Source organism: Pinus tabuliformis, chromosome Q (genome assembly GCF_031772625.1).
Source record: "Pinus tabuliformis cultivar Carrire ecotype Pingquan chromosome Q, CPIR1, whole genome shotgun sequence".
Taxonomy (NCBI): Eukaryota; Viridiplantae; Streptophyta; class Pinopsida; order Pinales; family Pinaceae; genus Pinus; species Pinus tabuliformis.
Genome location: NC_142296.1, coordinates 738086014 through 738101893, shown reverse-complemented (window position 1 = coordinate 738101893; position 15880 = coordinate 738086014). Strand labels below are relative to the sequence as shown.

Genomic DNA, 15880 nt, shown 5'->3' with positions numbered 1-15880 from the left:
CAAGGGACAACAAGCAAGCAAGGTGCAGCCAACACATAGGTCAGGATGGCAACATGGTGCAGCAATGGCACATAATGCAGTACAGTGATGGGTACAGTCATGATTAATGAAGCGTGATGAGATGTAGCATAGTGATGATGGGTGCATCATGGTGCAGCGCGGTGAGGTGCAGCATGATGACGAAATGCAACACAACAATAGGTGAAGGAGTCACCTTGGAGAATTAGTTGAAGCAGCATGTCTTCAACTGACCTCATGTATCATCTTCTTAGAGATGATCTATGTTCTTATCTACATAAGTCAAAGTGTTGACTTCTGTTGTAAACGTACTCTCTCTCTCTCTGCTAAACTATTGAAGAACATATAAGAAGAATTGATCAAGGGTTTCCCCACATTGGGGTTTGTCCCTGGCTAGTGCCACATCTTGTGTCCTTTTGTCTTGGCTTGTCATCTGCAATTTATGTTTGTGTTCTATCTGTAGTTTACTTTAATGCTGATGTGATTGCTAATTTGGAAAAGATATTGAGCTAGCTATGAAAATTGAAATAAATTGCTCTAAGCATAGAACATACCTAAACTTAACATGGTATCAGAGTTGAGGTGAAGACAATGCCCAAGCAAGAGTGAAAGAGCAATCACTGAAGACAGTTGGGAAATGACAAAAGGATCAATGGATTCCTCATCCCTCTTCAAATTCACCAAGGGGGAAGTTGAAGCAGAGAATATTATCAGAACGGTGCAGCGGAATATGGCCTACCTAAAGATCACTTCATTGGAAGACCGGATCTCAGGGTGGAAGGAAAGGTAGATAACTAGTTCGGCCATTATGCGAAGGAGTGTCCGAATGGCAGGGACACATCACTTGATGATGATAACAATCATTCCAGGGACATCTTTAATGATCAAAGGAATGATAGGTAATGCAGGTCATCAAGGAAATGGTCGACTCTTCATAGAAAACAAGGAACCCTAGGTATGAAGAATCAAATGTTGTTTTTGATAAGATAAAGAAGCGTTATCTTGTATTGGCCCTCTCCTTTAGATTCTTTGGGAATCTGGCTTATAGATTGTAGTGCTTCAAAGCACTTCATCGGATAGATGGGTGCACTCTCTAATTTGGTAGAGATGGAAACAATCGTGGGATTATACTTGGAGCTGATGCCACCTATTCTGGAGAGGGTGTAGGGAATGTTAACTCTCAATTGAATAAGGGTAACTCGATTCATTTACAGAATCTCTTTTATGTACCTGATCGCAAGAAGAACCTGGTGTCCATCCTGGAAATGGAAGTCAAAGGTTTCAGGGTGGCATTCATCGATGGAAAGGTATGTGTTAAAAAATATAATTTTCAAAGATGCTTTTTCTCATGGGTTCAGGGTTGGCAATTTGTATCAAGTTGCAGGATGGTCCATTGGGGATCATGTCAATTGACATATCGCATCTATAACACCGGAGGTCTACTTATGGGGCCCTACCTGATGTGAGTCAAATGGTGATAGGGATGTTTGAATTCAAGTAGAGCATGAAGGTACATGTCTGAGATGTACCGAAGGAAAATCTTATAAGGGGACCATTCCCCTCATGCAGTAGGTCCACAGGTTTGGAACAACCTGAGGAGTTTGAGATTGATGATCAGGAATCTCACGTATGCAGGTGGATGAAAGCCCTCTATGGCTTGAAGCAAAACTCCTCGAGCATAGTATGAGAGGATTGATAGCTGTTAGATGAAGCTGAGATTCACTAAGAGTGAAGCCGAGCCAAACCATTGTTTGAAGGTTGTGGATGATAGACTTCTCATACCCGCACCTTATGAGGACGACCTATTTCTGACAGGTGCAGACCCTCTCATTTGTAGAAGTAAGAGGGAGTTGGATTTCGGATGTGGAAAACTGCAAGCCTGTGACTACCTCGAGGATCTTAACTTTCAGAAGTTATATGGTAGTGATGTCGGACCAGATTTGGGAAATGCCTTTGAGTTTCATAAATTCATTCATGTTGATGTTCTTGGTGAACTTCAGTTCGAACATATGTTTTGCAGTTAGCATGGTGAGCTCATATTTGGTTGAGCCTCACTGGATTGGTGCCAAGAATCTTCTGAGATATCTTCGGGGCACAATCTCTCATGGATTGAGATACACTGCCAGAAATATGAAACTGCATGATTATTCGAATGCTGACTGGGCAGGCAGTGTGGAGGATCAATAGAGCACTTCTGAGTGTTGGTTCTCTTCGGATGCTGCTTCGATATCATGGATGAGCAGGAAGCAGAAGTTGGTTGCCATAAGCACTGCTGAGACTGAATACATAGCTATGAGTCTGATTTCGTGTGAAGCTGCATGGTTGCAGAAGCTCTTAAGTGAGCTGTTTGTACACATGATGAATACCACTGTGATTCTCTGTGACAACCAGAGGGGGGATTCAATTATTGAGGAATCCCGTATTCGATGATTGCTCCAGCAGATAAACATCAGATACTGCCTTATCTGCGATATTGTAAGTCGATGAGCGACGAGGCTCCATCGCATTGAGACTGATGTACAGGTCGCAGACATTTTGTCAAAGCCCCGGGGAAGGTCAAGTATGTGACTTTCCCGAATGACTTGGAGTCGTTGAGAGGCCTTCTTATAAGGGTTCTGCATGTTGCATGCATTGAGCTCTGGGAGCTCTGGGGGGCTTGGGGTACTTACTGGAGCAACATACGACCATAGGGCGACTCACTCTCCCCTGGTGGTGCACTATGAACAGGATGATTAGTTCTCCTGTGGGCCGATTAGTTCTCCCATGGCAACTGTGGAACAGGATGATTAGTTCTCCTGTGGGCCAGGATGATTTGTTCTCCGTGGTGACTATGGAACAAGATGATTAGTTCTCCTGTGGGCTAGGATGATTTGTTCTCTGTGGCGACTGTGGAACAGGATGATTAGTTCTCCTGTGGACCAGGATGATTAGTTCTCCGTGGCATCCACTGACAGGATGATTCGTTCTCCTTTGGACAGGATGATTAGTTCCCTTGTCAAGGCATCCTACCCATGCAGTCTGGGACTCATGGGAAGTACCTCTCATCTGATCAATGGGCAGGGAAATGAGGATAGGGACATAGTAGTACTATCGATGGACGCATCATTGTATCTACCATACTCCCTATGCTAGGATGAACTCCATTGATCTGGGATCAATGAAACTGATCTGGGATTAGTATTAGTGGTTTGAGACACTCTCTTGTGACATTGATATGGGATCAATGAAATTGACTTCGGGTCAGTAAGAGTGATGTGACACACTCTCTTAAGATGAAACTGACTTCCGGTCAGTAGAGAATGGTATGAGACATTCTCGATCAATTCTTCTTCTTCATGGTTCAGCAAAGCAGAGTAGAGCTCAACAGATTAGAGCAGAGCTCAGCAGATCAGAGCAGAGCAGAGCAGTGCAGGGCACTGATGGCAGATATAGAACAGTCGGACATATGGATCAATGGATGGAGCTATCCTTATTTGAGAGGGAGTGTTAAAACTGGAAAGTAGGGCCAGACTCCATGTGGGTCATCTTATTTATGGCAGCTGATATTTTTCTTGGATCCCTCTCATCGAGCATCGAGAGGTGTAGGATTGATCTAGATTATCCGATTTTGATAAGTATTCATGGAGTTATGAATTTATTTGCGTTATAAGACAATCCGTCAAGGTCGGCCAACAACCAAATAAACCCCACATGTTCTCAACGTTTTAGTATAAATAGAGGTGGCCTTCAAGTCATTTCAACACACTTGGGATCTCTTCCTCTCTCTACGTGTCTTTGGGTTTTAGTAGGAGGAGAGATCCCAAGGAATAACGTTGCCCTGATCCAAATTGCGAGAAACGCCGGAAAAGCCGGAACTGCAGGAAAAGCCGGAACTGCTGGAAAATCTGGAACTGCTGGGAAAGCCGGAAAAGCCGGAATTGCCGGAAAAGTCGAAACTGTCGGAAAAGCCGGAACTGTCGGAAAAGCCGGAATTGCCGGAAAAGCTAGAAAAGCCAGAAAAGCCGAAAAAGCCGGAAATGTCGGAAAAGCCAGAAATGCCGGAACTGCCGGGACTGCTGGAATTGCTGGGACTGTCGGACTGCCAGGAACAACCGGAACTGCCGGGAACAACCGGAACTGCCAGAACTGCCGAAACAGCCAGAGCATATGTCTCCGAAGGAGAGCAGCATGCAAGGGACAACTAACTAAAATTGGCACAGTGGTATGGTACTTAGTAGCAAATACACCAAGCATGCAATGTTACAACTAGCATGCAAGGGACAACTAGCATGCAACAACAAGCATGCTAAGGACAACAAGCATGCTAGGGACAATAAGCAAGCAAGGGAGAACAAGCAAGCAAGGTGCAACCAACACATAGGTCGGGATGGCAACATGGTGTAGCAATGGCACATAATGCAGTACAGTGATGGGTACAGTCGTGATTAATGAAGCGTGACGAGATGCAGCGTAGTGATGATGGGTGTAGCATGGTGCAGCGCGGTGAGGTGCAGCATGACGACGAAATGCAACACAATGATAGGTGAAGGAGTCACCTTGGAGAATTAGTTGAAGCAACATGTCTTCAACGGATCTCATGTATCATCTTCTTAGAGATGATCTATGCTCTTATCTAGATAAGTCAAAGTGTTGACTTCTATTGTGAACGCACTATCTCTCTCTCTCTCTCTGCTAAACTATTGAAGAACATATAAGAAGAATTGATCAAGGGTTTCCCCACATTGGGGTTTGTCCTTGGCTAGCGCCACATCTTGTATCCTCTTGTCTTGGCTTGTCTTCTGCGATTTATGTTTATGTTCTATCTGTAGTTTACTTTAATTCTGATGTGATTGCTAATCTGGAAAAGATATAGAGCTAACTGTGAAAATTGAAATAAATTGCTCTAAGCATAAAACATACCTAAACTTAACACATTCAGAGGGAGCTATAGTACAAATGTAGAATTGGCAGTGGAAGTGTTAAAGGTAGCAGTACAATTACAATAGCAACGCAATAGTTGGTGGACAAAATGTCAGACATTAGCAGCGCAGAGGATGATGCTTCAGAGTCAGAGCAGTATGCAGTAGCAGTATATTGCTAGAGCACATTCCTCGCTAAGAGGGAGTGTTGATTTGGGGTAGCATTGGATGTACTCTAGGCCTCAAATTTTGTAGGGAGGCTTGGGCACATGCATTCCAAAGAACCCATAAACTGTTTTCGGAAATTCCACCCAAAAACGATTATATTAAAATAACTAATATTATTAATGGGGTTCCTAAGTCTAAACTTAAGAAAATTAAAATATTAATGGGTATTAATCTAATTATGGGTGAATCTTTTAGATAAAGATGGAAATCAAGTCAAAAAGATCTGAGCCTTTGATTGGGAGTTAATCTAGGCCGTTGGTTGTTCAACATGAAGATATAAGAAAGACACTAGAAGCAGATACTCAGTTCCTCGAGTAAGATCGATTTTCTCACTGGTCAAAGTTTGGCAAGAGAAAATCGAATTAGAGGAAGAGTTGCAGGTGGAAGAGAGAGAGAGGGTGATCAACATCAGTCAGGAGTGCAAGGGAAGAAGACGCAGAGCAGAGGGAGGACAACGTAGAAGGTGTGATGTAGGGGCAGCTTGACACTGGAACTGCATAAGCTAGTCTGGCGTTGGGATAGCGTGGGAAAGTTTGATGCTGGGACATAGTGAGACACAGAGGGAAGAAGAGAACTTCTCGTGGATCATAAACTTGTCAGGAAACGTCTTTAACTTTTCTCTTCTACTGATTGTAAATTGTACATGAGGTTTTTGCTGAAGAATAATAAAGAAACCCTCATCTGCTGCACCCGTTTTCCTGCATTGGGTTTTTCCGGGGACGATTGCCCAAAAAGAACTGTGTAATTGTGGTTGTACTTGTGCCAGTGTATTTACTTTTTGCAATGTTTTAATTGTGAAGGTTGCAGTAGATTATATTTCGATATTTGCCGTAAGATTACTGTAGATAACTTATTTATGAGATAATAAATAGAAGAAATAATATTAATCACTGCAGTAGAATTTCTATTTAGAAATTTTCACACGTATAGGTCTTCCATTGGGTTTTAGTTGCACAAAGAGAAGTTTGCCCCTTGGAGATTCGTTGATGACTTGGGGCACTGCGCTAGTATGGCAAGATGATTGGCATGTATGGGTTTTGGCGGTCATTGGCACTACTTAGTGGCAGGAATTAGGAATTAGGAGCGATGGGCCTCCAATCTGGTTGTGGGATCTAGGGATCAGTGTTGTTAAAATCGCGATAAAATCGCGATTTTATCGTAAAAGCGCGATTTTTTCATTTAGCCGATTCAAATCGCGATTTTTATACATAAAAATCGCCACTTTTTTTATAACGATTTTTATCGAAAAAATCGCGATTTTTTGAAAAAATCGCGATTTTTTATGTTAAAATCGCCAGAGGCGCGGGCAGCGGGCGTTTTATATAGAAAATCGATTTTTCTTTTATTTCATTCAGCAGTCCGCGCGGAGGAGGAGGAGAAGAAGTGAGGGCACCAGCTTCTACATCTAGAGGGAAAGAGAAAGTTGTGCCATTTTCTCGCAAGAGGGGCAGAGGAAATCAATAGGATTAGACTTTCATTTTATTGTATATGACATTATGACATGATGAGATACATTATCATATTTTTTGTTGATATTTTGAGGCTGAGTTGGACTTGGGACTCAGGACTTACTATTCAGGACATGATTCAATGTTATGTGTGATTTTAGCGCTAGAAATGATATTAAACATCTTATATATTAGTTTTTTTATCATATTTATGTGTCAATGTATTTATTTTATGTTGTAGATGGTTTAGATATTAAAAAAATTGAAAAAAATTGAAAAAAAATGAATATTTTTGTGCCAAACGATTTTTTCCCGCTTTTTTCCGATTTTTTCCCGATTTTAACGATTTTTTCCGCTTTTTTCCCGGCGCCGATTAAATCCCGATCGCGATGTGTGCAACACTGCTAGGGATCCATTGGGTGAGAGGACTACCTTGTTTTGGGAGGATCATGGGGATGATAGAGACAGGATTGCATCCTCCTCCGGATGACAGGTCAGATACCATCAAGATGATCACTACGGGGCGAGGAAGGCTCTTCTCGCTATTATTTCAACAAGAGTCTGGGCGTGCATCGGTAGATGGTAAACTTGGCAGGGTGCCATGGCAGGATAGACCTATGCACAATGGAGTTTTCCCTTATTGGGTGTGTAGCGGAGGTTTACCGGAGTGGATGACTTTGTAGGAGCACGAGTGGGTTGTAGTTATGACCAGGCTGGGGCAACATCCACTTGATGGACTCATTGTCACATGGTTCGGGTTCGAGTTTGGGTTCGGCAATAATTAGGTTCGATTTGAGTTTGAATTTTTTGATGAAGTTCGGATGAGGGTCGCCAATATATATATATATATATATATATATATAAGTTCGGATGAGGGTCGCCATTATATATATATATATATGTATTAGTTAAAAACTAATTATATGATAAAATAGTAAGAAATCAAGATTAGTAAACATCAAAAATGCTATCACGGACATGTAAACTGCAAGGATAAATTACAAGATTGGGTTGTGATATGAAGTTATGAGTTTTGGTCTATGGACTTGGTTAATGGCTATAAGATTCGATGAGGTTCGCTGAACCTCAAATTTTTTTTAAGGTTTGCCAAAATTCGAACCTCAAGGTTAAAGTTCGACGAACCTTGTGACATAGGATGGACTCGCTTTGAGATTAGTTTGGGACCTGGGAGCTATAGGGCTGAGTAGTTGGGTTACGGATTGGGGAGAGTGGGTTCCCACAAGGGGAGGTCACCCAGATTTTCCATTGGGACTCCTTTATGACAGGTCAATGTAGGGATCGAGAGTGGCTCAGTGGCATAATTGGGACCCCGATATTGCTCATAGTGGTAATTGGGTAAGCATGGAGAGAGCGCTTGTTCGACAGTTGCTTGAGGATAAGCAACGTTTTGGCGGGGAGGACTGTGATATTCCTGCTTAGCAATATTGCTAAGGGAAATATCAATCTTGCCCAATTTTGTCTAATTTCATGTTTGCACTTAGGAGATGTGGGTTTAGAGATCCCACATGAATTTTGGGAGTAAGTGGGGGCCCAAACATTAGGAAGAAAGGGAAATATTGCGGCTCTAGTGGAGTGTGGGGGCCATCCCATGGAGGATTACTACCCACATGTGGAGTACGCTCTCATTGGAACGAAGTTGGTGGGGGAAAGTCGCGCTGGGCCCACATGGGGATCTTGGAGGCCCTTTGTTAAATAGAGCAAGAGGCACTCATTTTGATCATTGCAGAAGCCAAGTCTGCAAGTGCTGTTTAGCACATGAGTGTCTCCGAGCGGAGATCTCAACCCTTGCTTCGGTGGACTTCGAGTTCCAGACTAAGGAGGGAGTTCGACTTAGTCCCAAATCATACCAGCAGCAGGGAGGCCGAGTTATAGCAACAGAGAGAGTAGCAGCAGGGACGTCGAGTTACAACAACGGGAACGTAGCAGCAGGGAGGCCGAGTTACAATAGTAGGGAAAGTAGCAACAGGGAGGCCGAGTTACAACAATAGGAAAAGTAGCAGCAGGGAGGCCGAGTTATAGCAACAGGGAAAGCTGTAACAACATAGGGACTGAACAGTGCTTGGAGGAGACCCACTTGGGAGTTGAGGAGTGAAGGGAGTTTGGGCCTAAAACTTGAGGTGGAGTCTGGGGAAGTGTTGTGGGGGCTTTTCCAGCATTTTCACGGAGCAACAAACACAACATCTGCTACAGGCTACATCTTTTGCTTGTGGAGGAGGGCCAAGCATTTGGGGTCAATTTTGGAGCGTCAAAACTAGGACAAACCCTTTCTGGGTTTTTGACAAGGACCTCAAAAATAATTTGGCATAATTTTCTGGGCAGATTTGAGGGGTCAACTAGGGGTCCCGATTTAGTGAGTAGCTAGAGGAGCTAGGGGAAACAGGGCCGAATTTTTGAAGTCAGGCATTGGCCAATTCCTTCGTGTGTTATTCTGGATATTTGGTGGAGAGGCTGGGATTAATTTCCCAGAATTTTCTGAGCTCCATAGAGGGGCCTAGCAGCAGATCCATTCAACCAACAACACATTTCTAGGCAGTTCAGCACAGAGCCAAGAGACAAAGCAACAACATATTTGAGGGGGACTTCTTATTATTCATTTGAGCTTAGCTAGCTTGCCTTGAGCAAGCCCTAGGTGCGCTCTTTCCAGCTCCTCATTGTACCCTCTTATTTATTAATAAAATGGCTTAGTAGCACAATTTTTGGCTTTAAAATGGTGTTTTGATGCTTGGGTATTTTTGTGTGTGTTTTTGGTTATGTTTTCTTTGTTTATCATTGTATATTTCCATTAGGAATATTACAGTTCTCCATTTGCATTCAAGTATGCCTCATTTGAACCCAAAGGAATTGCTACGAGATCCTCTAGACATTTGTGGTAAGTTGTGGTGATCCCTTAGTTGAGTTATGAGGGCCAAGTTATTCTAGTAGGGTTGTGTTACCGCTCAAACTAGTAGGGGGTCCTAGAGGGGCTCTTACTAGGTCAATAGCAACAATGAAGCTAAAGCCCACTGTCACCACAACTAAAGCTTCCTACTCTTTACGGACTTTCACCGATGGGAGGAGACCTGATATATAGAGAATCACTTATGAAGGATAGATCAACTAAGATGGATGTAAAGTGATCTCAATAACCCTTTCCTAGGAGAGACTCAAGAGCGGGACTTGCTTGCTTCTTAAGCAAGGTACAATATTCTCTAGGATAGGGGAGTAGGGATTTGAGGGCTTGGCTTAGGGGATGTGACTTGTATAGGAGCTTCCTAAACCCTAAAATCCTTGTGGAACTTGGTTTCCCAAGTGGTTTTATAAGAGTTGACTTTGATAAGATATGGGACCACACAGGGCCAAGTGGACCCAGGTTAGGTCAAGGGGATAGGATTTAGTAACCAATGATATGCTTGACCTAATTAGGGAGGGGAAAGGGATCAAGGAATGAATTTTCAATGAAAGGCAATGCAAGGATCCCATCGAGGTATATAGCCTAAGGGAAACCAAGGGCAAGAATCGGTCTTCGAGCTAGAGCTTGCGATATCTAAAGATCCCACTGTCGGAATCTCATGAAATTTGTAGGGTTTCTTGAGGACACAACGACGCAGTTGTGGACAAAAAATTGAAGTATTTGGATGGCTAGATTGTGAGATATTTGATGCCCTAGATGACCTATGGGGCTAGACCTAGACAAAAGAGGAGAAGGTGAAGAAAAATATGTTTCTCGGTGATCACCTATGGTACACTAATGCCTAATCCTTGGGGGAGATTGGAGTCAAATTGGGGAGCTTGAAAGACAACGGATTAATGGAAAAATTCATATGTAAATCACTTCAAACCCTTGCTAAGCTTATCATAAGGTTGCAAACACAAAATATTAGTGCCAAATTAAATGTCAAAGCCACAATGATTGCGGCTACAGTTAGAGGGCCAAATAGGCATGCGGCCACAGGTTTCAAGCACTCCAAAGGTTGTGACTGCCAAGAAAGAGGCCTCTAAGGTCTGCAACAAGGAGTGAAGGCCCTCCTTAGGGCTGCGGCTAGCAAAGTAAGCCCTCACAAGGGCTGCTGCTAGGGTAAAAGACCCACAAAGGTCTGTGTCTTAGGGAATTAAGCCCTAATAGGGCTGTGGTCACCCAAAAAAGGCCTCAAAAGGCCTACTGCTAGACAAAATAGGCTGCAACACCCCTGCAACAACAAAAAAATTATCTTTTTTACCTCAAAAGAATTGAAAAAATGCCTCCAAGGGCTGCATCCCTCCTTTTTGAGATATATGTTGAGCAAATGTAGCTTGGGAAGGCTAGATCTAGCCCTCAAGGCCCTAGATCATACCCCAAAACCCCAACGATCTCTTCCTTCAGCTTGGACAACTTGCTCAAAGGGCTTAAAATCCCTCAAAACCCTAGCCGTCTAGGCTAGGTGAGGCTAATGGCTTCTCAGAATTAAAATCTCTTCAAATCGTTGAGCCAATGTACTTGCAAAAATGAGAAGTAGAGAGCCAAGAACCCAATATATACAAAATATCCCCAAAACCCCAAAACCCCAATAGCTATACAAAATTAAAAGGTTAGTATTTAAAATACAATGGTGAGTGGAAAAATATTTTTACAAATATTTACAAAATAAACTTTGCTCTCATTGGCATATTAAAACTTTATGGCACAAGTAAATAAATTTGAGGGTAATGAGATTTTTTTTTTTGAATTTTTGCAAAGCTCTCCTGTATAAATTTTTCGTTAGATTAAGACTTGGAGCCAAACAAGGGTGTGATCCCCTCACAGTTTGTGATCATGGAGACCAAGGGTTGGAGCAACCTATAACCCAATGCACTTCAAATGATGGATTATTAAATCAAGAGGGATTCGATCCACACAAAGGATCTGTGAACCTGGATATACCTGCCAGATCCCCTAGACCCAGAGTGCTTACTCTAGCCCAACACCTAAAGCAAGATACCTGTGCTAATAGATGTTCTTACTACTGGCAATTGAAATAATAATAAATGTTATAATAGTTCAAAGCATATCAATAAATCATCCAACACATACCACAAATCAACAAGCGAGAGACACCTTGAATTGAACCCCAAAGACTTTTTGTTAAGTGCAAAGAAATACCAGCAGCGCCTTTCTTAGTACATCAGATGATCGTTACATCATCCAAAGATGAAATGAGGAGCTTGATAGCTTCCTTATATAGAAAATGAGAGAAGAAAACCCCTCCAAGTGCAAAATAATGGCTAGTTGGGTTGATCCTCATCAAAATAATCTCATCCATCTATATTTATTTGAAATAACTTGATCTTCTCTGTTCATTGAATTTTATTTTTTTATTTTGAGGAAAAATTCGGGTTTCTCTTAAAGTCCCTTTTTTCTTAGTGCAAAAAATAATATTTTGGACTTTTATCCTCAAAAATTTCTCTTTGACTTAACCACCATGGCCAAGGGGTAAATTTTTCTTACAATATCATTTTTTCCCTTGCTGGAGGTCCTTCAAAATTTAATTCCTTCTTGACCCATGAATTTTTGATGATTTTCCACTTTGAGAGAATATATATTTTCTCAAATTAATTTTGACTCGAAAATAATTAATTCTCTGGCTATTTATTTTCTTTTTATTTTTGCCAAAAAAATTAATTAAAGACTCAAGAGGGAAATAAATATTTTTCCACCCTCTAAGTGTGCCTATAATAAAATAATTTAGCAATGGTGTCTAAATATGAATAACCATGCAGTAAATTATTCCTAGATGCACTTTTACATCAAATATTTACAATATCAACCCTTAGAAGGGGAAATACACATTTGTCATAGACCCTCATGACCTTACCCAATTCTGCAACAAGACACATGATCTAGTATGAAGAATACATAGACTCGATAAACACTAGGACTCACCTAAGACCTCGTCAATGAGTTCCGCCCTAGATTTGGGGTATATCTAAGAGAAAAATTCTGCCGATTATCTGTGTTTACAAACACACATAATTCGGGGATGGTAAAAGACTCCCTAGGATGAAACCCTTTGAGAAGAAATGTAGGCTTACCTAGGTGTTATTACATGGCTTAATAGTTATACTAGAATCATTTACAATAAATTTGCAGATTTCTGGATTACAATGATGAAATTTGACGTTGAATGATGACAATTATCTTTGAAAAAATTTGTCCAGTGCTTTGTACTCTGCTTCTTGGACTGTTGACATGTACATGGTCAATAAGAACCACAAAATATTGTCATACAAGCCATAGAGAAATGTGTGACTGTAATAGCAAGTGCGAGCCCTTAGACAATGCAAGATTGTATTGTAACGAGCCTTAGATAGGTTATATGAACCATACATAATTAGAAGTGAATATATTGTGTTTCAAATAAGTCACAAAGGTTTCCTTTATATACAATTCGTTGGAGGAAGAAGGGGTGGCTTCAAAGGTCAAGCCAAATTGTAACCTTTGGAGGGAAAATACAAAATACCCAAATTCAAAATTGCTCATAATATTAAATATATTTTTCTTGCCCAAACTTGTGCCTCATTAATAATTTTTCTTTTGTCGGTTTGAATTCTTCTTGGGGGAAAGATAGGCTTCTTTTGGGGTCTTAGGGTTTCTATCAGGAAATGCATCCCATAGTTGCCCCAATTTTGAATATCAATGACTTTGTATATGTCCATTAAAATGTTTGACTATGGATGAGGCAAATGGAGAGAACATCAGATGTAGATACCACTTCCTTAGACAATATTGATGTATTGTCTAAGTGGAGGGTGGAGTTTGAGGTGCCTATCATGGAGGCTGCACCTGCATTGTTAGAGAAGGAACAAATACAATAGCAGGAGGATCAAGAGGAGAAGGCGGCAATAGAGGAGGTGGTAAGAAGTGGAGAAGGTGGCAATGGAGGAGGAGGGGGAGGAGCGAGAGAAGGATATGCTAGGATAAACACCACCTTCTACAAATATTGATGAACATAGTTCTATATCCATCAATCATCATCAGACATTTGGTTTAGGGCCAGGACCTTTTACTATTAAGTGCATGCTTGGCAAACAACCCATCGTCTTTTCCTATAAAAGGGGGAGAAGGCATTGATATTAGATAGCTAGCTGCTAGTTTTCTTTCTTTTGTCATTCTACATCTACCTTATGATGATGAGATTAATTTATATATGTGATGTCGTTTTGTATTGGTCCTCTACTTTTGAGTCTTTGATTGGACAACTATCAGGGTTCAGGATTTAGTATTGACTTTGATGTCTCATTTTTTATTTGGCATCCACTACATTATATACATTGGTGATTTCTCCATATTTATGTGCCAATGTGTTTATTTGATATTGTTGTCGCTTTATATGTTTAAAATTTTGAAGAAAATGAATATTTTTGTATTTTTAATGTTTGCCACAGTTTTCCGATTTTTTTCCCTTTTTAACCAATGTTTCTGAGAAAATGTTTTCTTGACCCTTCTTGTTGTTTTGCTGATGTTGATGTTATCAACACTGATGACACCAACTAGTGCCTACTTCAATGCTCATAGCCTAGAAGCCATTCAAGTTGGACCTTGAAATTTCCATTCTTTGCTTTAATCACTTCTTCTCAAGTATGGAGAAATGTCTATAATTCTTAGATTTTAGGCTGATTGAATTTCTTGTAAATGATTTCAGGTTATGAAAGATAGGAGCCTTCTGGAGAAATATAATGAAGAAAGTACTTTGGTTAAAACAATAATCTTGTAACTTATATTGGTTTGCAGGTTTTTCACTTTAATGTTACCTTTTTTTGATTATCCATTTCTTGAAGGAAAGAAATTGATGTTAGTATTTTAAAAAAAACCACATATTTTTTTAGACCATCTATAGCAAAAATATCTGATCTATACCATGTGAAGCCTGTCTTTTCTAATTCATGTTTATTAGTTAAAACAATTACATAATAAGAAAGCACATAAGTTGTAATAGTTTGTAAACTACATTTAGGCTTTGCCAATATATTTTATCATTATTTCAACCCTTCCCAAGGGTTATGATGTTGACACAAATTTTAAGGTCACTGTTTAATTTCCTTTAGGAATGGGGACTGGGTATGCAAAGTGGCAAACACATAAAAATTTCACTGTAGTTTAGTTTCCCTTATTTTCCTTGCTTAATTGACTTAGTATATATTACTTTGGATGAATATTAATGTACATCAATGGATAATGGTTGTAAAACAAGGCTTTGATGTTGATTAAATATTGAATTAATATTACAGATATGTGAGTCTTCTTCCACCACGGCATATTTGGTGCAATTTTCTCATTCGTGAATTTGGAAAGCAAGGTGACTTGAAGTTGGCTTTAATTATTTTTAGAAGACAACAAAGGGCCAATATCAGTCCAGATATGTATTTGTACCGTGATATAATAGATGCCTGTGGTCTTTGTGGGAAGCTTGCAAAAGCTAAAAGTATTTTCAAGGTTGGGGAGAATGGATCACCTCCTTTGCTTCTAAAATTGCAAGTTTTTGTGCTTTCAGAAGTTGCAAATGCTTTTCGTAAACATGTCTTGATCAATAAACCTGTAACTTTACCTATATGCTGCAGGAATTACTCGATCAGAATGTTACTCCAAATGTATTTTTGTACAATAGTTTTATGAATGCTAATGCAAGGGATTTGGATTATGCTTTGCAAATATACAAGCAAATGCAGGTAATCTTAGATTTTTTTTGGTAATGTTCAGCGGTAATCATATCTAATCTTGGAAGCCAAGTTGTGGGCAAAAGTTACACCTTATGAGTTTTATGACTGGTCTGTTTCTTCCTCCTGCATCTGTTGCTTATTAGCTCTTAAATTTGACATATTTATCATATAAACAACTTCATAGACCAGTGAAAAATTGATTTATTTTGCAATCTATAGACTAGGAACCTTATTTGACTTCTAGATTGTATCACACTATTTTATACTCATAATTTGTTGTTTCTTTTTTACATTTTAATGGTGCATATATCCAAGTTGATGTAAGTTGAAACTCAAATCCAAAATTTCTGAACGAAAAGGGATATGCCATAGTTTGAATAGAAATGTTATTCTGAAATTTGGTACTCATTATTATTTTTTTAGATTGGCACTGAATTCACATTGTTGACAAGGGTGGAATTGCACTCAGAGAATGGGCCCGTTGTGACAACTGGGATACAAATATTTATCAGGTGTATATGTTCCAGGAGTATCATGCACTGTTGTGGTCATTGTTTGCATATTCAAAATGATGGATGCAATGGACTGGATTTTATTTATAGCAAGGGTTCTCTTTTT

At 40.2% G+C, this 15880-nt stretch overlaps 1 protein-coding gene across 3 annotated transcripts in view; it reads left to right on the top strand.

Moving 5' to 3' along the window:
* LOC149221650 (Tetratricopeptide repeat (TPR)-like superfamily protein) overlaps positions 1-15880 on the top strand; it is a 479698-nt gene that overhangs the window by 120535 nt on the left and 343283 nt on the right. For all 3 annotated transcript variants that reach the window (XR_016249380.1, XM_089385168.1, XM_089385167.1), the window contains exons 3-4: positions 14834-15038; positions 15164-15271. Coding sequence is in view for 2 of the 3 variants with exons in the window: in XM_089385168.1 (XP_089241294.1) it covers positions 14834-15038; positions 15164-15271 (313 nt within the window). In the remaining variant the exon portion in view is untranslated. The remainder of the gene's footprint in view (positions 1-14833; positions 15039-15163; positions 15272-15880) is intronic.